Genomic DNA, 21,069 nt, shown 5'->3' with positions numbered 1-21,069 from the left:
CCCTAGACTGCCAGCCAAGGAAAAGAAAGGAAGAGCTACCACAGGTGGGCTTTTGCCAGAAGTGGGCTTGCCTGAAATCCCCTGAGGAAAAATATTGAAAAGAATATTTCCAAAGCCTCTCAGGCTGCGCATCTCTGCTCTTCCGAGCGCAGAGTGAGGGAGACTTGTCATGGACCTGATGCAGACTGGGCCTCTGCAAACTCCTGTCCTTCCCTAGCAAGCAGCCCTTCAGGTGCAGAAGTCATCTTTCCAGACCCACTGATCGTGGGTAAATCTTCCTCTGTCACAGCAGTGAATTCAGGCCCTAGAGGACAGTGTGTGAACTGGGTCTATGAAATCAACACTGACAGCAGCAAACCTTCCAGGGGAGGAGGGGATGGAAAAAAACAGCAAATATTTTCCCAAGGTTCAGCCTTATAATTTTCCTGGAAGTTTCCAAGCAGTCTATTCAGCTTCTCAACAATGTGGAGGCTCTCCCTGATACTAAAGAAAAAATTTCTGTGCCTCTCCTTTCATCCTTTTCTGGAACTCAGAACACATGTTCACTGTTCGCTGAAAGGTGCCAATCATGCTCCCATCTAGGAATAATGAAAACCATCCAGATAGTGATGGTTTCACTATGTAGTGATATAGTGAATCACTATATATAGCGAATTCACTATAGTGATATAGTGAATGTAGTGAGGCATCATTATTCCATTATCCCATTTTACAGGTGAACAAAATGGGGCCCCCAAAGTGCTTCTGGAGCTCCGGGAGCAGGGTCTCTTGGTCTCTGATATATCACTCCAGGGCAGAATGACATCTTTACAAGATCTGTGATTTGCAAGTTGTTTGGTTCCCCCAGCCAATGAAAGAGGCTGGGGGACACCAAGCAGGTAGGGTCTCCAATCTGACCAGCAAGGCACCTGGCCCAAGGCAACACTTGAATACTTGTTGAATGGAAGAAAAAAATGAAACAGTGGGTACAGAAATGCTACAGGATTCCCTTTTCTCTATACTGGAGCCCCAGGTATAAGACTTCATTAGAAAAAAGAAAAAAAAAAAGGTTCCATTACGTGAAAACAGACTGAAAACCATAGCACTGGAGTAGACAGTGCTGACCCCCAATCACTAGTGGATTTTCAGTGCAGAGCTGATGTTGGGCGATGGAGAGAAGAGAAGAGGAGATGACCTAAGGAAACTGGAACCATTGCTCACAATTGGATCACTGCCTCCCTCTAGTTCAAAAGACCTAAATCTATAGTTCTAGGAACCCCTGCATACTTGGCAAAATTTTGTATACAGGCTTTTTTCCTAGGCAGAAGATACAGAGTTAGCAGATTTTCAAAGGAACATGTGACCTATAAAAAAGGTAAGCAGTGCTCCTCAAGTCACTAAACCTCCACAGACAGGCAGTTTTAATCACAAGGAGTCTGAACGCTTTATTGCCAAAGAAATGGCAAGACAGGAAGGACTGACTGGCCCAGAGCCACACAGCAGGCTTGTGGCAGAGCTAGCATCTACATCTGAAATTCAGATGATGTTCTTTCTGATATATCAAGGGTCCTTAACCTGGGGTTCCTGGTCGAGCTTTGGGATCTAAGGACCTGCTGAATAGCATGCAAAATTGGGAGGATGCATACTTTTCCATGAGAAGGAGACAGTGCTTTCATCTGATTCTCAAAGGGGTCTGTGACCTAAATAAGATTAAGGACCACTGTGATCCTTGATTTCCCACAGAATCTGGAGAACTCGTAGGTAGAGCTGTTTCTGAGGCAACCGACCTTTGATCAGGGCTGGGGTGTATATTGGTGAGCCTTGGTGCTCTTGCCCAAACCTGGCACCCCCTCCAAGGGCTGATGCCAGCCCTTTCCCCCAAGAAACAGTTGAGAGTGAGACAGTGTGTATGCTGACAGAACTGAGTGTGCTGAACGGAAAGGTTACAGAAACTTCTTGACATCAGCTGAGATGTCAGAGCTGAAGCTTTGGACATACTCAAACATCTTCCACCAAGATGGGCTCTGTCCCCCGGGGAGACTGAAGGAGCAGGCGAGCCAGCGAGCACTCTGTTAAATGTCGTCTTAATTTGGAAAGCGCAGGGGGACATTTTTTTATCAATAGTCAGCCATTCTGCAGCACTAGGAGCGCCACAACGCAGTGCTCACTTGGAGCCCGGGGGCAGTTTCGAGATTGACAGGCAGCCTCCCTGCCTGTCACCCAACTTCAGCTTGGCAGCTCACTGACCCTACCTCTCCTCTGACTGAAATGAGAGGGATATGGCAACTACCACCCTTGGGACTCTGGAGAGAACCAAATCCCCAACATAGCAAGACAGGAAGCGGAGAGGAAGAGTTTCAGCACAGGATCAGCCTGGCACACAGTGTGCACCCAGAAAATAGGTCAGTATCTTCCAGTCCCTGCTGAGTAAGTGGGTACAATATAGTGGGTCAGGGGTGGGAGGCATGATCAGAAACATTCATTCAACAAACATTTTGTATTTATGAATAATTACTAAGGGTCAGAAGTAGCACTAGGAATGGCAGTGGCGGGAGGGGTACACAGACTCATTTAAATATTTTAAAGCAATTCCTATGTGTTGAGTAGTCTTGGCACTGGCTGATGTCAGGTGGAGAGAAGATAATGCATAGAATCACTCATTCACTGAATGAAATTTACTGAACATTTGCTAAATGCCTTGCACTGAAAATATAATGAACCAAACAGCGTCCGCAGTGTCAGTAGAAAGTTAAAGTGTTAGTCATGTCTGACTCTTTGTGACCCCATGGACTATAGCCCACCAGGCTCCTCTGTCCATGGAATTCTCTAGGCAAGAATACTGGAGTGGGTAGCCATTCCCTTATCCAGGGGATCTTCCCAACCCAGAGATTGAACCCTGGTCTCCTGCCCTATGGGCGAATTCTTTACTGACTGAGCCACCAGGGAAGCCACAGTGGCAGGGCCCTCTGAAAACAGCATCTCCAGATAAGGAAACTGAGGCAGCAGAGCCTTGGCAAAGGGCTCACTGCTGAGGGCACCAGGGCTCCAACGCTGGGTCATCTGGATCCAGGTTGGCCCTGCTAACAGGGCCACCTCCCTAGCCTCCCCTCACATTTCCTTTCAGGGCACTGACAATGAGTCATTAACAGCGGAATTTTAATGGCAAAAGCACAGCAGTTCCAGGGGCTGCGAGGAAGCCCATCCCCTGGGGCTGTACAGAGACCGCAGGGACTGAACAGCTAAGGATTTTTGGTCCCTTGACAACATTCGTCTCACGACTCTCCATCCTTCCTTCTCCACAACGGGAGCTTAAAAACATCCCCTCTCTGTATCTGGCATGCCAGATTGGATTAGCACTTAATTTGTAACAACCGAGGGGGAGGGAGAGCCCTACCTGGCCATCACTACAGGAGGCCCAAGGTCCCCAGACTGTCTGAACTGCCCCTTGGCCCCAGGCATGACCAGAGAAGCTGATAATCAGAGAACCCCCAGTGACAAAAGGAGGGGAAGAGGCTGGGGAGTGTGGCTCCACGGGAAGGCAGGAAGTGACACTTTACACAGGGGGTGCCCCAGGAAGGTTTACCAGCTATCTGAGGGGAGCTGGGCTCTGTGCCCAGCTCTATGAGGGGAGCACTCGGTTAACCAAGTTCTTTACTGCAGGACTTCTTGGAACCTTGAATATGCTGATGTATATTGTGAATCTATAAAAAGGGGATGTCTAGTGCAGCGTTTCCCAAACTTATCTGACCACAGACCTTTTTTTTTTTTTTTGCAGAGATGAGTACGCTGCACAGCTTAAAACCCTGAGCTTTAACCAGTGAGTGTCTTGAGCCCTTACCTGCACAACAGGGCCTCATGCTAAGTGCTGAGGATACTGGAATCCAAAGAAAAAGTCCCTGCTTCCAAGGAGCTATCTGTGGGAGGAAGCCACAGGAGGGGACCAGGCGGGTGAGGCCCGTGTTCAGGGCAGCCCTGGAAAGGGAGTAGAGGGCAGGGGAGGCACGGGAGCTGGAGGAAGCTTAGGGCTCCAGTGGCGAGACCACTAGAAGTGGGAGGGGGTGCGGCCGGCAGAGAGAGAAATGTGGAGAACTCCCCTCCTCAGATCCTACCCACTTGGAGCTAGCCATGCTGGGTGGTCTTTCCCATTTGAACAGTTCCTAGGGGCTTGGTCCTCAGTCCTTCCCACCCCGCACCCTCAACCACATCTCTGCTATTGAACTTGGGCTAACATCCAGAAGCCGGGGAACAGCTATGCACAAATTCAGTAATTGGAGTCATTAGCGTTGACTCAGAAATCATTTTTTTCTATGTCTCTCTCTTGGAGAAGCTTTTAAGACCCTTTAAATTGGTTAATGGAGAGTTTAGATATGAGGATGGAGCCTCGGCTTTCAGCTTCCCCTGCCCGTCTCCCTGGCTTTCCCCAACATACTCAAGGGCAAGAGTGATGAGATAATCTCCAGTATCTCTTTTATTAAACTCCCATCCATTTCTGATACAAACCTTTCACAAACGAGGATCTCGAAATCTACACTCTCTGGTACCAAGACTCCGGGGCTCAATCTCCCTCCTGTCGGCAGGACGATAATAAGACTTTCACATAAAACTGCAGTGACAACTGTACAAAAGAGCCCTGGGCCAGGGGTCAAAAGGCAGGATTCTAGTCCCGGCCTGATGACTCACAAACCCATGGAAACAGGGCATCACTCTGCCTCCTGGGGCCTGAGTGCGCACCAAGGTCCTTTCGCAGAGAAATGTCCCATCTCAGGCCTGGCGGGTAGGAGGGCAGACGCCGCTGCCCTTGGTCTACAGTTGAGGAAACAACACAGCGAGTCAGGCCACTGCTTCGAGGGGATGTGGCCAGAACCTGGGTCTTTATACACTTCCCTCTTCTTGACTGTGCTGGCCAGGTACTTAAGGTTCTTTGGGGAGGCAGGTGGATAACTGGCCTCCTCTTTGGGATTCAAGTTGTGGTATCTCTCTGAGAACTCGCAGGCTCCATCTTTAGGGCTGAGTGAAGTGTGAAGGCCTGAAAAAGTCAAACAGTTACATCAGGCCTTTGGACACTAAGCTCCTTCCTTCCAAATCAAACGTGAAATGGAGACAATCATGGATCTAGTGGAAATGAACAAAAGCGGCATGATTCAGCGTTTCCTGAGCTGTAGGCGTTCACGGAAGCACCCCTTTGGATCTGTGCTCCTTTATGCAATGTCACAAGGTTTTTCTCGAACTGGATTCACTATTCTTTAATATCTGTGAGACTATAATATGCTAATCACATTTTATGATATAAACAATACAAATACTAAAATTAAAAAATATTAGCTTGAATGCTACCTAAAATCCTCTTGCGAACCACCAGAGGCACACACATCAGATGCTGGCAAAAAATTATGTAGTCTGAGCCTGAGGAAACTGAGGCCAGGCAAGGGGGAAGGGAAGTGATTTCTCAAAGACAAAGGCCAAGGCAAGGACCAGGGTCTCTGGCCCCTTCAGTATAAAGTTTTCCCCAGGTCAATGAAGGAATCTTTTATGCATAGATGAAATGACTGTGAATGCATCCACAGCTCATTTGTGGGCCTATGAGAAGTGATCGGAGTCATCTATTAGCCATGTACTTGAAATGGCTCAAAAACCTAAGCTCCCATGGAATTTCCACCCCAGAAAGGGATACTGACACCCTATTTTTGTTGCCATCTCACCTCCTTCCTGCCCGCCCCTCCCTCCAGCACCAGTGAGAGGTCCTGGTGACCGCATCTTATCTCACCTTAGCCAAAACCCAGTCTGACGAGACTCCTTTCCAAGGGGTAGGGGTGTTGGGGAATGGCCCTGCTGGGGGCTCCAGGGCTGGTTCGGAGATGCCCGCTTCTACAGAGGAGGCCAAGGTTCCCTGTGCTTGAGGCATGTGGCAGGCAAGAGGCTCCTGCCAGCAGACTCCTGTTCAGGCTGCAGAGAGAGGGGCTGGAAAACGACTTCAGTCCTCTCACTGCTAGGTCGCTGGGCCCTGGGGCTGCGAGGAGAGGGGAGAGCAACTCTTACCCTGTGTTCTTGGACTTCTACTTTGGAGCAAGGGTTTCTTAAAGGACTTGGCTCCCCTGGCATTGTTCACCAGGTCAGCCAAATTGAGTCAGGGGTGAGCAGGGCTCCCAGAGCCCTAGACTGTAAGTCAGGGCCTGGAGGCAGCCTCAGGATAGTGTCCCTCCTGATGAGTCATCTGAGAGGCCACCACATATTCAACACCTACTATGCGCCAGGCTATGCTAAGCCCTTGGCTGTGATCTCATCTAATCCTCAATGAGTCTCCAGAGATTGATTCCAAGATGGCAGAGTAGAAGGACGTGCCCTCATCTCCTCCTGTGAAAGTACCAATAACTAGCTGTTGAACAATCATCAACAGGAGGACGCGGGAACCCACCAAGAAAAGATACCCCACATCCAAAGACAAAGGAGAAGCTGCAATGAGATGGCAGAAGGGGACACAATCACAATAAAATTAAATCCCATACCCTCCAGGTGGGTGGCCTACAAACTGGAAAATAACTGTATCACAGAAGTTCTCCCACTGTTGTGAAGGTTCTGAGCCCTACATCAGGCTTCCCAGCCCAGCGAACTGGCAAAGGGACTGGGGATCCCCAGGAAATCTGACTTTGAAGGCTGGCGGGATTTGATTACAGGACTTCCACAGGACTGAGGGAAACAGAGACTCCACTCTTAAAGGGCACAAACAACCTAATGAGTTTTCAGACGTGAAGAAACAGAGGTGCAAGAACATGCAGTCCAAGTTCAGTGACAGAGCAGGAGTTAAAACTCAGGTTTGATCTGTCAAACTCAAAAAGCTGGGCTCATACCCACCACGGGAGCAGGAAGTAACAGATAGACAGAAGGCTACCGTCACCTGCTTCTCTGTTGCAGGGTACTAAGCTCAGGGAGGGACCTGATGACTGTGATTCTCGTCTGTACCTGCTGCCTCCGTGGAGAAGAGGGCCCGCAGCCTCTCCTGGGCGGGCGTGTTCCCCAGAGCTGCTGACTGCTGGTAACATCTCATGGCCTCTCCCAGACTCTTCTGTACCCCAAGGCCCTTCTCATAGCAAATTCCCAAGTGGTATCTGCTCTGTGAGTCCTAAAGGAAGAAACGGACAGACACACAGATGCACACACACGAAGGACTGAGAACTGAAATGCTGGGAGGAATGCAGGAGGAAGGCACAGCAGTCAGCAGGCTGGTGCTTCACCCCCGCAGGGTCAGGCCCAGCCCCGACTCCCTCACTGGACCAAGGGGTCTCAACTCTGAAGAGCCAGAGGCCCAGAACAGAGGAAACAGGGATCCCTCCACCCAGAGCGATTCCAGCCAGAGCAGTGTGGAAACTTGCTGAGGATGGTACTGAGAGTGTCCAGAAGCGAAGTCTGCGAGAGGCACTCAGTCCTGCTATGGGAGCACAAGGAGTCAGGCCCCTAGGTTTGCCTGAAAGAGCCAGGAGCTGTTTCTCCTGGTAGAGGGTAGAGGCTGGGCTTCTGCAAGCCCTATATGCCTTCCTGATCTCTGCCCAAATGGTTACAAAGCCTATGTTACTGAGAACATGTTCCTCCTCCTTTGAAAGGTTAAAATGCTTTTATCCCTTTCCCTTTGGCTCTGGGTCCTCTCTCTCTCTCGCTGAGAACTAGCAGTATCAGGTAGGGATTAGGAACCCAGTCTGTACAGCCAGATGTCTGAATTCCAGTCTTGGCTTCGCCACTTCCCAGCTGTGTAACTTCAGACATGACAGTCTATGTCTCTGTGCCTGTCTCCTCATCTGTAAAGTGGGACTAAACAGCACCAACCTTATTAACCCTGTGGTTAAGATTAAATGTGTCTTTACATGGAAAGTGTCTAGATTAGTGTTATTGTTATCACACTTGTCATTGCCCACATTGTTATCTCTCCCTCTCTGTAATAAATATTTTCATTATATTCAGCCTCCCAATCATGGTTCCATTTTTCTTCTGCCTTCTAAAATCAAATTTCTGGAAAGTTTCTGTAACATGTAGACCAGAGTCTATGTAATAAATATGGTAGACTCATGGCTACAGGCCAGGTTAGAACACAGTCAGGTCAAAATACCCATGCTGTTATGCACATACGTGTTATACAACATCCCTTTGTGTACTTTTCCACCTGGCCTGCTGGGTGACTAACACAGGCCAGGGTGTCCCCAGGATTGTCCCTCATACGGTCCCGAGGCCCACCAGCTCTAGGAAGGCTCTGCAGCTATTTCATGGAAAGGCAGGCACAGAGGCTAGTACTGTTTGATGACACTGGTCCCCTTTTGACGGCTACTACAAATACTTTGGGCTTCCCATGTAGCTCAGTGGTAAAGAATTCGTCTACCAATGCAGGAGAGGTGAGTTCAATCCCTGTGTTGGGAAGATCCCCTGGAGTAGAAAATGGCAACCCACTCCAGTTTTCTTGCCCGGAAAATCTCATGGACAGAGGAGCCTGGCAGGCAAGTCCATGAGGTCACAAAGAGTCAGACATGACTGAGCATGCATGCCACCACTGCAGATACTTTGGACAACACAGAGTGAACAGAGTGAAAAAGAAGTATTCTGATGCCCAAGAGTTCACTGAAGCCATCACCATGTTGGCCAGAAAGCAAAGAGGAGCAGCAGCCCTTATGCAGGGAAATTCTAGTACATGGCTACTGCTGGCTTTAATTCAGGGCTCCTGGTCCTTCAAGATACAACTCAAAAAATATATACACTGGTCAGAGACACTTGAGGATACAGCAGACCCACAGATGTCTTTTCAGTGATTCACAGTGACATAAAGCTCTGAAATTTCCTGCATTAAAAATATCTGTTTAACTCAATATTTCCTGAACCTATCTGAACATTTTTTCCTTTTATTATTTATGCTAATGCTCTCTGGAACAGACTCTGGGTCATGCTACCTGGATGCCAATCCCTACTTCATAGACAACCAGACATCCTCTACCCCCCCAAACTGCTCAATGTCTTCATCTCACGTGTCTTCTGACTTCCCTGGACTAAGTTCCTTGTGATGGTACACCTTTTATGTGTGTGCTTTACAAAATGCTTTCACACTTATTATCTCAGTTAGATTCTGATCCTTACGACAACCCTGTGAAGTGGTAGGCAGGTCAGGCAGGCATTATTACTCCAATCTTAGAGATGAGGAAAAACAAGTGACCAGCTCAGTAGTATGCTAGTAAATGTCTAACAACTAGCTCTCTAAGGAGAAAAGCCCTGCTATGTAGCATTTGGCAATTCTGTGGTGCTAATGCTCCTCCCACAGCTGATTTCAAGCTAATGACAATTCTTCTACGCTGGTGTGAGCTGACATCAGCACACCACTGCCCAAGGGGCACACAGTAAGTTAGCAAGAGTTAAGGCTTGAAGCCGGCCCAATGCTCCTATCAACCTTCTTCTAAGCATGGTACCCATTCCCAAATCCCTTCCTCTATCCGATTTGACTCCCATCATGCCTGGATATGGAGACCTCATACCCCATTGTTGGCTGCAAGCCAAAGATATTTCACAGCTCTCCGCTCGTCCACGTAGGGCTCCTTGGTGAAAAGCACCCCGAGGAAAGCTTGGGCCTGTGGTCAAGGAGGAAGGAAAAAGGTATCCTGGTTACTGCCTAGTTCCACATGCCCCAAGTACCCAGGAAAGACCCTACCAATGGCACTCACCTCTCGTAAGCCTGAGTCTGCAGCCCGCTTCAGCATGGACACTGCCCTCTGCCGCTCAGGGTCCCACGAGGAGCCTGGGTCTTGTAGCAGGCACCTTGCATAGCGGTACTGAGCCAGGTTGTGGCCCTGGCTGGCAGCCAATTGGTAATAAAAGGCTGCCTGGGGTGAAGGGAAAAGTAGCCAGTCAACTGAGAACTCTGTAGGCTGCCTTTTTTTGGAATGAAGTTTTAAAAAGTTATTTTAATTAAATAATATACAATCATTGTATCAATAGATTAGTCAGAAAATACAAATAAGTCAAAAATAGAAATAAAATTCCAAGAAATCCTACCTTCTGAAGATCGTTCTCAGTTAATATTTTAGTGTACAGCCTTCCCCCATATGCTATAATATTAACATATATATACACATTATATATGTATTCACACACACATATCTAAGTGTGTGTGTGTGTGTATGTAGGGATAGAGAGAACTGCACTATTTTGTAACCTATTCTTTTTTCACTTAACACTACACCCTGGTGGTTCAGTGATAAAGAATCCACCTGCCAATGCAAGAAATATAGGTTCGATCCCTGGTCAGAGAAGATCCTACATGCTGCAGATCAACCAAGCCTATGTGCCACAACTATTGAGCCTGCACTCTATAGAGTCCTGGAGCTGCAATTACTGAAGCCCATGCACCCTAGAGCCCATGTTCTGCAACAAGAGAAGCCACCACGATGGCTTTGTTGTACTGCAACAAAGAGCAGCCCCCGGTCTCTGCAACTAGAGACAAGCCCATGCAACAATGAAGACCCAACACAGACAAAAATAAAGAAATAAAATAAATAAAACTGTTTAAAAAGCTGTTAGTTTAAAAAAAGTAATACACCATGAATACCTTCCCCTATAAATAAATATAGCTATAGTACATCATTTTTAAGGCCAACATAGATGTTACTAACCAATTCTCTATTGAAGGAACTTCAAATTGCTTCCTTTTTTTGGGCCATCATATACAATTCTAAGAAATAACATTCTTATGTACAGCATCTTTGCCTACCCTACTTTTTAGAATTAATTAATCCATTCATCAAGGTAACATTCTAGGTCATGAGGATATAGCTGCAAAGAAGAAAGACAAGGCCCCTGGCCTTCCTGTGTTTGGAGTTTAAATTCTGAGAAGCTGGAGACTTATTTATTTTTCCCTCCAGGCTTGGAGAGAGAAGCTGGACTTTCCCAAGCCCTGCCCCCTGCTCATTTCTGCAGGTCACTATGGGCAACGCAGCACAGCAATGGGCCTGGGGGCAGGAGGAGGTGCGGTACCTTGCTGGGGTCCCTGGGGGTGCCCCTGCCATGCTCGTGACACAAGCCCACGTTGTACTGTGCTTTGCTGTAGCCGCGGTCTGCTGCTTTCTGGAAATAAGAAAAGGCTGCCATGTAGTCCCCATTCTTCATGTTCTCTGTCCCTGTAAGAAAGCACAGGGTGTAAACACAGTTTCCTCTGTGAACTTCCCTACATCCTCAGTCAGATACCCAGAGGCTCCTTCCTTTCTTTTTTGTGCTAGACACTTTGCATGTATGTATTTCCATCCTCTGAGTATTTCCATCCTATACTCCATCCTTCTCTTGGGAACAGCATCCTAATTTCCCTTTGGGAACAGCCCTCCCCGCAGTGCTGTCAATCAGTGTGTGTCTGCTCTTCCCAACCAATGAGACCCTCTCTAAGGAATCTGAATCTGAATCTTGAATCTGATCTCTCCTGTTGCAACAGGATAGAGAACAGCCCCTGCAGGTTATTCTGATGGCAGCACTCTGCAGACACTGATGCTCAGTTACTGCCCTCTAGATTTCTGGAGCCTCTCTGATTCCTGTCCTTTCTGATTCCTTGGCAGGAAGCTATAGATCCCAATAGATTCCTTTTGTGCTTAGGTTAGCCAAAGTGGGTTTAGGCTGCTTGTCACCAATGTAAGATAACTGATAGAGCTGATACTGTTAATCCTGCTTTATGAGAAAACTGTGAGAGATAATATAAGAGAGCCCAGCTCCAAAGCCCATGTTCTTTTTATCATCCGAACAAAAAGGAAAACAGGGAAGAGGCTGGGCATGGCCTACTCTCAACTCTAAGCCTGTTTTTCCTGCCTGGGATGCCTTTTTCTGCCTCCATCATCAGGCCATCCCAACCTGCTTCTGCTCTAGAATCTTCAGACCACACTCAAGCTTTAAACACTCTTCTGGCACTTACTTCATATATAAGCCTTTTTCTAGGAACTAAACTGTTTAGAGAGTACAAGCCCTGTCTCCTCAATTAAACTGTAAAATCCCGGAGGCAGAAGCAGAAAAAGAATGTAGAAGAAATAACTCTGCATAGGGTGAAAGCTCTATACAAATGCAAAATATGATTATGGCTTACGCTCCCTTTGTGCTCTGCCACAGTGCTGAGCACTTGCTGAATAAATGAATATGTATATGAAGGAAGGAATGGGCAAGAAAATTCTCAGAAGACTGTCTGCCCATCAAAAATCACAAAAAGCTAATGAGGTGGAAGCTGGGTTCCATTCAGCTAGCAGTGAATGAGTCACCTCCTGACTGCCTGAAAACTCACTGTCAAGGGTTCACAGAGCCCTCTGTCCTTGAGGAGGAGACTCCAGAGGGCAAAGGATTCTACCCTGTCTCCATTCCCCACACTGGCTCCTCTGCCTTTAACCTAGACCAAGTCACTATCACATTTTGTTTAACCATCAGCTCCAAGCTAGTTTCCTGTTTCCCTTCTGGCATTCCTATGATCCACATCTGTCTACACAGCAGGCAGAAATTTTTTCTTTTCTTTTTTTTTAATTTGGCTGTACTTACATCATGCAGGATCTAGTTCCCTGACCAGGGATCGAAAGAAGGCTCCCTAAATTGGGAGCACAGAGTCTTTACCTCACTAGACCACCAGGTAAGTCCCACAGGCAGAGAGATCTTTGAAAAAGTAGATCAGATCACATCACTGCCCCCGCTTCCTGCTGCAGTACAAAAGCCCTCCAGTGGCTTCCTGTCTTACCCACTGTGGCTCAGAGGTCTGATCTGATCTGGCCCCTGCGTGTTTCTCTAATTTCATCTCTTTCTACTCTCCTGGTGATCCCTGAGCTCCAGCCACATTCACCCTTTTTTCCCTTTAAACAAACAAAACTCAATCCTGCCTCAGGACCTTTGCACTTGCTATTCCCACAGCTTGAAAGCTTTCTCCAAACAGAAACAAGACTGGCTTATTTTTGTCAGCCAGGTCAAGGATCTTTCCATCTATGATTCAGTCAGATCAAGGCCTTCCAAATCAGAGCTGCTCCTTGCCCAAGTCACTAATGCATCCCCCTGTGTAATTTTCTCCATAAGATTTATCATCAACTGAAATTCTCTTTTTTGTTTGTCAATTTTTGTTTTTCTCTTCCTCAGCTCACACAACAGCTCCATGAGAGTAAGGACTTTGTCTTGTGAATCACCGTGTCTCCAACAACTAAAACAGGGCTTAGCAAAGGTGACTGTTTAATACATCTGTATTAAATCCCAGCCTTTTACCCACAGGCTCATTAGACTCCAAGAGATGCTGCTGGGGGTCTGGGTCTCCACATGAGAAGGCCTGAAACAAGCCAGGTCACTGTGGTGAATAGGACAAATGTTGAGAGGTATCTGGGTCTCCAGATGTGGGTAAGTAAGGGCACTTGAGGGCCTGCACCAAACCTCAGGAGACTGTCTTTGCCTAAGTGTGGCAAAAAATTCAAGGTATCATTGCAAGATTTTTCTCCTTCTTACACAGTAACAGAATTTCCAGGTAAGCACATGGTCGTTCAGCTAATGACTACATTTCCCAGGCTCCTCTGAGACTAGATATAACTTCAAGTCTTCATTCTGGACAATAATCTGTGCAACTTCTAGGTTGGGAAGGAGTGGTTCTTCAGCTTTCTCACCTTTCCCCTTCCAGCTGGAAAGTATTTGCATATGAGGCAAATGGGACCTTTAGCCTGTTTTAAGAATGGCAGAACTATTGGACTGAGAATAGGTCCCTGACACCACTGAGCCATTATGCCAGCTTTGGTCGACATACCTTGGAGAAAACAAACTCTCTCATGTTTATTTCGGAGAAGGCAATGGCACCCCACTCCAGTATTCTTGCCTGAAAAATACCATGGACAGAGGAGCCTGGTAGGCTGCAGTCCATGGGGTTGCTAAGAGTTGGACTCAACTGAGTGATTTCACTTTCACTTTTCACTTTCATGCATTGGAGAAGGAAATGGCAACCCGCTCCAGTGTTCTTGCCTGGAGAATCCCAGGGACGGGGAAGCCTGGTGGGCTGCCGTCTATGGGGTCACACAGAGTCAGACACGACTGAAGCAACTTAGCAGCATGTTTATTTATGTTATTATTAGGCCATTTGCTGCCCTGACCTTATTTGACCTACCCCATATCTTTCCCATTTTCCCATCTGCCTTCCTTGAGGCAGGGTCCACCCAGTTACCTAGGAAGTTGAAAGCAATGGAAACACTGAGCTGGAAGAGCTGCTGAATGGAAGTCACGGCCTCCTCGAGGGAAAGACTTTTTGATTTCTCTTGTTCCTGGGGAAGAAACATAGACTCATCATGGGACAGTTCCCTGGGAGTGCTGCCTGTCTAGGGAAATGTTACGGGGATCCAGGTGGCCACATCTGGACAATACCTGCTTTTCGTCAGTGGGCTGAGGTTGGGCCGGCTTTGCCTTGGACTTGAAGCTACTGCTGGCATGCAGGAAGCTGATGTCACTGGGATCTGCGAGGGAAAGGGCAAAGGAGGAAGGTGTTATTTCTTTTTTCTCCCACTCTCCCAGTGCCCCCAGCCTTCCAGCCAGCACCACCGCCAAGAACCAAAATAATTCCAAATTGCCCCAGAAAGCATGAGGACTCACAAGAATGACAATTCCCTTAGCTGGCATATGCAGCAACAAAAGTCCATCTGCCCAATTCCCCACCCCCACCCCACCCCACCCCACCCCAGATCTTCTGCTTTTAGTAGCTGGGGCCATACCTTCCTCAGAGGGATCCTGATGCCTGGCTGCTCTCAAGGAGCTGGGTGAAGCGACGCTTTTAGGCTGAGTGGAGGATTCATCCTGGCCCAGCCTGCATTCCCCGAGATCAGTGTGCCTGGGAGCTGGGCTATCAGGGCTGGGCAGAATGTGCCTCCGCAGTGCTAGAAAGAGCCAGTGAGAACAGTCACACCAGAAGGGGATCAGTTCAGGGCTTCCCTGGCCATCCAGGGGTTAAGACTGTGTTTCCAATGCAGGAGGCGTCGGTTCGCCGGGTTGGGGAACTAAGATCCCACATGTGATACAGCCAAATAAATAAAATTAAAAAAAAAAAAAAAGAAGGGGATCGGTTTCCTCTACTGGGACTGACTGAGCTCTCCCTGAGATTTTAGGGGCCAAAGGAAGAATCTGGAAACTCCTGAGATATGTCCATCACATGCCTCCTCCTCCATTTCCTTGGCTGGCTTCCCTCCACTGGGGTGGAAAGAGGCCCACATTTCTGCTGATACCCACATCCCTCAAGCATAAATCTCTCCTTGGCTTGAATTCTTTCAGCAGCAGGGAGGCATCTACTTTATTCACTCTTCTAGCCCGGCACTTAGCACTTGGTTTGATGGTAATATTGATAATGATTGTAGTCATAATAATAAAGGCAAGAACTTAAAGTGATACTTACTGAGTGCTTACTACATGCCAGGCACTGTTCTAAGTCCTCCACATGTATTGACTCATTTAGTCCTTCCAAGAAACCTATGGGGTGTGTTTTATTATTTCCTCATTTTACAGGTGAAAAAACGGAGGCACAGGAAGTTAAGTGATTCATCCAGGGATTGCCCTGGTGGTCCAGTGATTAAGAATCCACCTTCCAATGCAGGGAACACATGTTTGATCCCTGGTCTGGGAACTAAGAACCCACGTGCTCTAGGGCACTGAGTACTGCAACTAATACCAAACATGGCCAAAAATAAGTAATTTTTTTTTTTTAAGTAATTTGTTCAGGGACACAAAACTAGTTTCAGCAGTTCTGGGCTGGAATCCTGACAGTATGACTCTAGACCTGTAACCATGACACTGCACTGCACTGCCTCTGTTCCATGGCACATGATAGCCATTCAATAAGGTGGCTCAGTTGGTAAAGAATCCACCAGCAACTGCTGGTGGGTACTGCTTGCAATACAGGAGACCAGAGCTCGATCCCTGAGTCAGGAAGATCCCCTAGAGAAGGTAATGGCAACCCATTCCAGTATTCTTGCCTGGAAAATCCCATGGACAGATAAGCCTGGCGGGCTATAGTCCATGGGGTCACAAAAGTTGGAAACAACTTAGCAACTAAGCCACCACCACAAAGATTCACTTTTTAATGAATGACTAACCAGAGAATAACCTAAATGGCTGAGAACTGGGCAGGGAGCCACACCTAGAATCTAAAATCTCCTGGACCCCTGCACGGCTCCCTCCATGGAAGGTGAGGGGAGGACCCTGGAGGCAGGTGTGGCCCACACCCTGGGTGGATAGAACTTCCTCCCATTCCCCTTCCTCTGACTGCAGATAGGAAAGGCAAGGAGCCTCTGATGGCTCTTTTCCTGAGGTGTGTCCAGAGATGCTTCCTGGCCCAGAGAAACTCCCAGCCCAGCCATTCTGTCCCTGGGACCGAGAACTCACAGGAACAAGGGTGCCTCAAGGGAGATGAGAGGAAGCGGTCCAACGGACTGCACCAAGAGCAGTGCTCCACTCGCCAAGGTCCTGCTGGCAGGGATGTCTGGAAGTGGATCTGCCTCGCCAGCTGCAGGGCCAATACGGCCAGAGTGCCCTGGGGAAGACAGCATATAATGGACACAGCTCTCCATCGATCAACTCCTGCAGTCCAATGTCACTCCCTTGAGAAGCCTTTCCTGATTTCTGGCTGTGACCGATTGCCCACTACACACTCTCACAAGCACCCAAACTTCCCCTGTGGAGCCCAGATCACACTGGTACTTAAACAGTCATCTCTGCAATTATCCATCAAGGTCTGTCTCTCCTGTTAGTCTCTAAGCACTACAAGGGCAGGAACCATGTCTGTTTTGCTCACCTATGTATTCCTAATAGACCATAGATATAGTCTAGTAGATACAGACTTATCTATCCATCTATCTATATAATCTAGTAGATACAGGCACCTAATAGATACAGCACTAATAAATAAATGTTGAATAGATGAATGAGTGAGTGACTGAATAAACAAGGTCAGGCTTTTTCACATGTGCAGTAGTGACAGAGCTCAGGGGTGACATCAGGACCCCTGAGATCCAGACCCAGTTTATAGAAGGACTCACTACAGGATCACCCTAGGGTTCATATCATTGACACAATGGGAAAACACCCCCTCTCCAGGATGTGTTGTGCCCCTAGGCCACAACTCCCCAGCGAGAAGTGCCCTTGGTGTGGAGACATTCCAGGCTCAGCTCTGCTGATGACACCAAATTAAAGATTAGAAATCTGAGGCTCAGAGAGGTCAAACCTCGTGCCCAAAGTACATAGCATGAAAGTGAGAGGGATGAGAAATGATGGACATGAGAATGATGTGAGTGCCAACTTCATTTAGAGTATCTTAAAAACAGAACCTGAGAGGCAAAGATTCTGCCCTGATAGACCTCCTGTCAGCTCATGTTACTAAACCTCTGTCTTTATAGATCAGAGTCAACAAATATTTACTAAGTAACTGTTACAGGCCAGGATGTGTACTGAGTGCTTTCACAAGCTATACTAGATACAGCAACCAAGGCACAGACCATAGTAGCTAACAGCATGAGCTCCAGAGTAAAATCTGGTTCTTCTACTTAATAGCTGTGTGCTCTTAAGAGTGTTACCTAAACTTTCAGAGCCTGAGTTTCCTCATCTATAAAATGAATATTACATTTCCTCTGTAAAGCTTTGTAAGGATTAATATACAGAGAATCTATTAATAAATAAAAAGTTAGCTATTTAGTAATATTTAGTTGTAAGCGTCATGAAGGGAAGAATCATATCTACCTTGTTCTCTGATATGTCCCTAAGGCATAGCAAAAAATGCCTGGCTCAATGAAGGTGTTCAATAAATCTTTACTGAATAAATGGAGGATTACATACAAGGGGAGCAGGGGGAACAGGATCAGCAATATCTCCCCAAATATGCTCCAACACCATGGGTTACTCAAATTTTGAGTGTGGGCACATTGATGCCCTAGCTGTTGTTTCTAGGCTACACTTCCATACAGGATCATTCTCATCCACAATGAAGGTCAAGGAAAGGACTGGGGAAGCCTTACCCATGATATGGCATCCCACAATGTGTTTCGGGAGCCACGAGCAGACATCCACTGGAAGGCATCCTTCCATCCATGGGACTTTGGGCCCCTGCTTGTGCCTGGGCCAGGGCAGTGGGGGCTGGACCTAGATGTAACAGAGGCTATCAAGTTCTGGCCTAAGTGAGGGTAGAGGGAGGCCAGGGAGCACATGGGTGACAGAATGGCAGTATCTCACCTGTCAAAACTGGGCACAGGAACCAGCAGGTTGGAGGAGGTAGCCTGGGGCCCATCTGGGCTCGAAGACTTGGGGGTCACCCCACGAAGGCCAGGTCCCAGCAGACGGGGAAGAGCTGTACAGGGCAAGGATCAGTCACTTTGACATGAACGGGATTGAGGCAAGGACGTATCCACCAGTCTTCCCTCTGACCCTTGACAGAGCCCCACCCCAGGAACCCAGGAAACACTGGCACTTGCTTCTGCAGAGCTTCTTTAACAAGGATACACGTAAGAATCTTTTGCCTACAACAGATTCCAGCGTGCCACCCCAGAACCAAACAAACCAGGATCATTCAGGGTTGAGCTATTTTGAAAAAGTTCCCTGGGTGATTTCTAGTGCCCTTCTGATAACCACTATTCTAAAAAGACCATTCATTCAAACACAAACTCTCGCTCACAGTTTGGAGCGCTTTGTCTCTATAAATCTCGCGTCTTTCCATTGGCTCCGCCCACTCTGCTGCTCATCTTTCCTGTACTCTGCGCACTAACTCCGGCTACTTGACTCCTCCCCTTCCAATAACTCCACCAACTCCTAGGCTCTACGCTCCACCTTCTTCCCACTAACCACTCCCACACCTCAAATTCCAAAGACCCCCACCCCCACCCCGCCAGACACAGATTGTAGCCCCGCCCCTTACGACGCTACCTCTCCTCCGCTCTAGCACCGCCCACTATTGCTTTTGGCTGGATCCTCCTGGCCGCAGCCTCCTCAGTTTCAAGTCTCAGGTGCCGTTTAAGTTCCGGGGCTCCGACGTCCCTTACCTCGGCCCAGGAGTCCCGGCAGCCGCCACATGTCGTCGCCAGCACCATAGAGCTCGCGGCCGAAAGAGGGAGGCCAAACCACGGGACAGCGGCTAGAGTGGCCGCTGTGGCGCCCTCCGAGTGGCCAAGTCCCCTAGAAAGCTCGCTGCCAGCCAATTAGAGGGGAGCCCAGCCGGAAGCACGGCAATCAGCGAAAGGAAGTGGGAGTGTAGGCGTATTTGGGGGTAGCGGAGAGGTGAACTGCGACAAGGGCAAGGGGATGTTGCCCCAGTATCCTGTGGAAGAGGTGTCATTTGCTGGCTGCACAAGAATGGGGGGATCGCACAGAGACACGGGGTGGCAGGTGGCGAAGCTGAACCGCCTCAGAAACAGGACCGTTGAGAAGCAGGGCGAGAGCGGCCTCTGTGGTGCTGGACGACCTCGCAGACCCCGTGGAGGCTCAAGGGAGAACAATCTTCCCCAGGCCCCGAGGCTAGAGATGGGAGACACCAGACCCAGTGGGTGGAGGAGAGGAGCCTTAGGGTGCGACGGAGTAAAACAGTAGTCCGAGCTTTCCGCCCGGGGCCATCAGCTTGGAGTTGGAGACCCGGCTCGACTTGATAGGAGATGAAAAACTGCACGTGGGGTTCCGATTCGACTCTGGCTCGGCTTTGTCTCACTGTATACCCTCCGGCCGAGCCCTTCCTTTGTCAGTGCCTCAGTCTGCCCCATGATAGGGTCAGATGGAGTGATCTCACCTGGTCCTTCCTGGTTTGACGGGAACAAATTTCTGGTTTGAATTGCTGCTTTCAAAGAGGAGACTGGCCCTCTCCTGGCCGCCTGTTAATCAGAGCTCTTATCTTCAGTCTAAGCCAGTGTTATCTGTGTATTCTTTCGTTGGGCAAAGAATCAGTCCTCTTTCCCCACAGTTGAATCCATGAAATAAAGGATCTCAAATTCAAATGTAAGTTGCTCACACTTTCTCCCTCCTCCTCTCTCCCTGGCAGGTGACTTCTGGGTTGGTGGAAGTCTATCTGAGGTAAAAGAGTACCTGGGGGCGGGTAGTGGGGGGTACCTACCTTTAGACCCAGGCGTGTGTTATGACAGGTATATTGATTTGTTTGGCAAATTTTGAGCCATGTGTCAGCCACCTTCCTAGAATCTGAGAAGACTGATGAGTAAAAGGTATTTATAGCCTCCAGGAAGACATGGTCTAGTATTTTAAGAGTGGCCTCTGAGGCAGCCCACTCCAGTACTCTTGCCTGGAAAACTCCATGGACTGAGGAGCCTGGTAGGTTACAGTCCATGGGGTCCCAAAGAGTGGGACAGGACTCACCGACTTCACTTTCACTTTCCGGAGTTCCACAAATGGTTCGAATCCCAGCCTTCTTATTTCCTGTTTCGTATTCTTGGGCGGTTTACTTAACCACTTTAAGCCTCGGGTTCTTGATCTATAAAATAGGAAAAATAATACCTCATGCAGTTGTGAGGCTTAAATAACACATTTTAAATGTTTAGTTCCCAACAGATAGTAAAAGCCTAGTAAGTGTAAGTTGGCGTTAGTACAGCAGTAGAGGAAGTGAATAGGCCAAAGGCATAGATATGTTCCAATAGAAGCATGAGCACTGGATTATTGGATACCATGGAAGAATTCAGAAAAGTAGTGCATTTGAGCTGGACCTTTAAATACGAGTAAGAATTCACCAGGTGAAGGGAGAAGGGAAAAAGGATTGCAAGCACAAGAAACTGATGGAGGCCTAGAAGTGTTAATATTGGGAAACTTCAGAAATACGCTTGCTTTGGAATTTGGGGCAGCCACCTTTCACATTCCTTGTGTTGCTGCATCAAAGTAAAATAACAAGCATGCTGGTTCAGGTCTCTTCTTCCTCCTAAGAACTTCTGCCTCCTTCCTTTCAGTGAGAGATGGGGAGGGGGAGTTGGTTTCATTCCTCAAGGCTCAGCCACCTCCAGTTCTTTAGTGACAACTCCTCAACTGTTCGAGCCCTTGCTGTTCTCCACTTTTCCCAATTCCTGTAGCACTTAGTTTCTTACCACACAATTTAGCAGTAATTATATGTTGTCCTGTTATTTAATTATCTCATTT

At 48.0% G+C, this 21,069-nt stretch overlaps 1 protein-coding gene and 1 long non-coding RNA gene across 3 annotated transcripts; one reads left to right on the top strand and one right to left on the bottom strand.

The window, feature by feature from the left end:
• Positions 1–728: 728 nt before the first annotated feature.
• LOC147369563 (uncharacterized) lies at positions 729–5,307 on the top strand. The gene is made up of 2 exons (XR_015167585.1): positions 729–2,381; positions 3,755–5,307. It is a non-coding gene; the product is annotated as an uncharacterized LOC147369563 (long non-coding RNA).
• On the bottom strand, positions 4,430–19,117 carry DELE1 (DAP3 binding cell death enhancer 1). Of its 2 annotated transcripts, XM_086412124.1 has the most exons (13): positions 18,987–19,117; positions 18,184–18,298; positions 17,970–18,093; positions 16,345–16,492; positions 14,685–14,846; positions 14,341–14,429; positions 14,144–14,240; positions 10,975–11,117; positions 9,666–9,824; positions 9,480–9,572; positions 6,937–7,096; positions 5,744–5,986; positions 4,430–5,005 (listed from the first exon to the last, which is right to left on the bottom strand). In XM_086412124.1, exons 1-12 carry the CDS (start codon positions 19,015–19,017, stop codon positions 5,745–5,747), a joined length of 1,563 nt encoding a protein of 520 aa, XP_086268250.1. In that variant the 5' UTR covers positions 19,018–19,117; the 3' UTR covers positions 4,430–5,005; position 5,744. The 2 variants fall into 2 exon arrangements, with proteins under 2 accessions (XP_086268250.1, XP_086268251.1); XM_086412125.1 differs by lacking the exon at positions 5,744–5,986 and having other exon boundaries at positions 18,987–19,108.
• Positions 19,118–21,069: the final 1,952 nt, after the last annotated feature.

Source organism: Bos grunniens, chromosome 7 (genome assembly GCF_055505025.1).
Source record: "Bos grunniens cultivar Pamir isolate PY7600 chromosome 7, Bosgru_T2T1.0, whole genome shotgun sequence".
Taxonomy (NCBI): domain Eukaryota; kingdom Metazoa; phylum Chordata; class Mammalia; order Artiodactyla; family Bovidae; genus Bos; species Bos grunniens.
Note: the sequence above shows the minus strand (reverse complement) of the source record. Positions and strands in the feature narration are given on the sequence as shown.

Excerpts from the sequence above, each read along its gene's own strand:
- DELE1 (XM_086412125.1), bottom strand. The coding sequence starts at position 19,017 with ATGTGGCGGCTGCCGGGACTCCTGGGCCGAG. Across the intron at positions 18,094-18,183 it reads CCTGTGCCCAGTTTTGACAG|GTCCAGCCCCCACTGCCCTG; the intron begins GTGAGATACTGC and ends TGTTACATCTAG. Across the intron at positions 7,097-9,479 it reads GGCTTGCAGCCAACAATGGG|GACTCACAGAGCAGATACCA; the intron begins GTATGAGGTCTC and ends TTCTTCCTTTAG.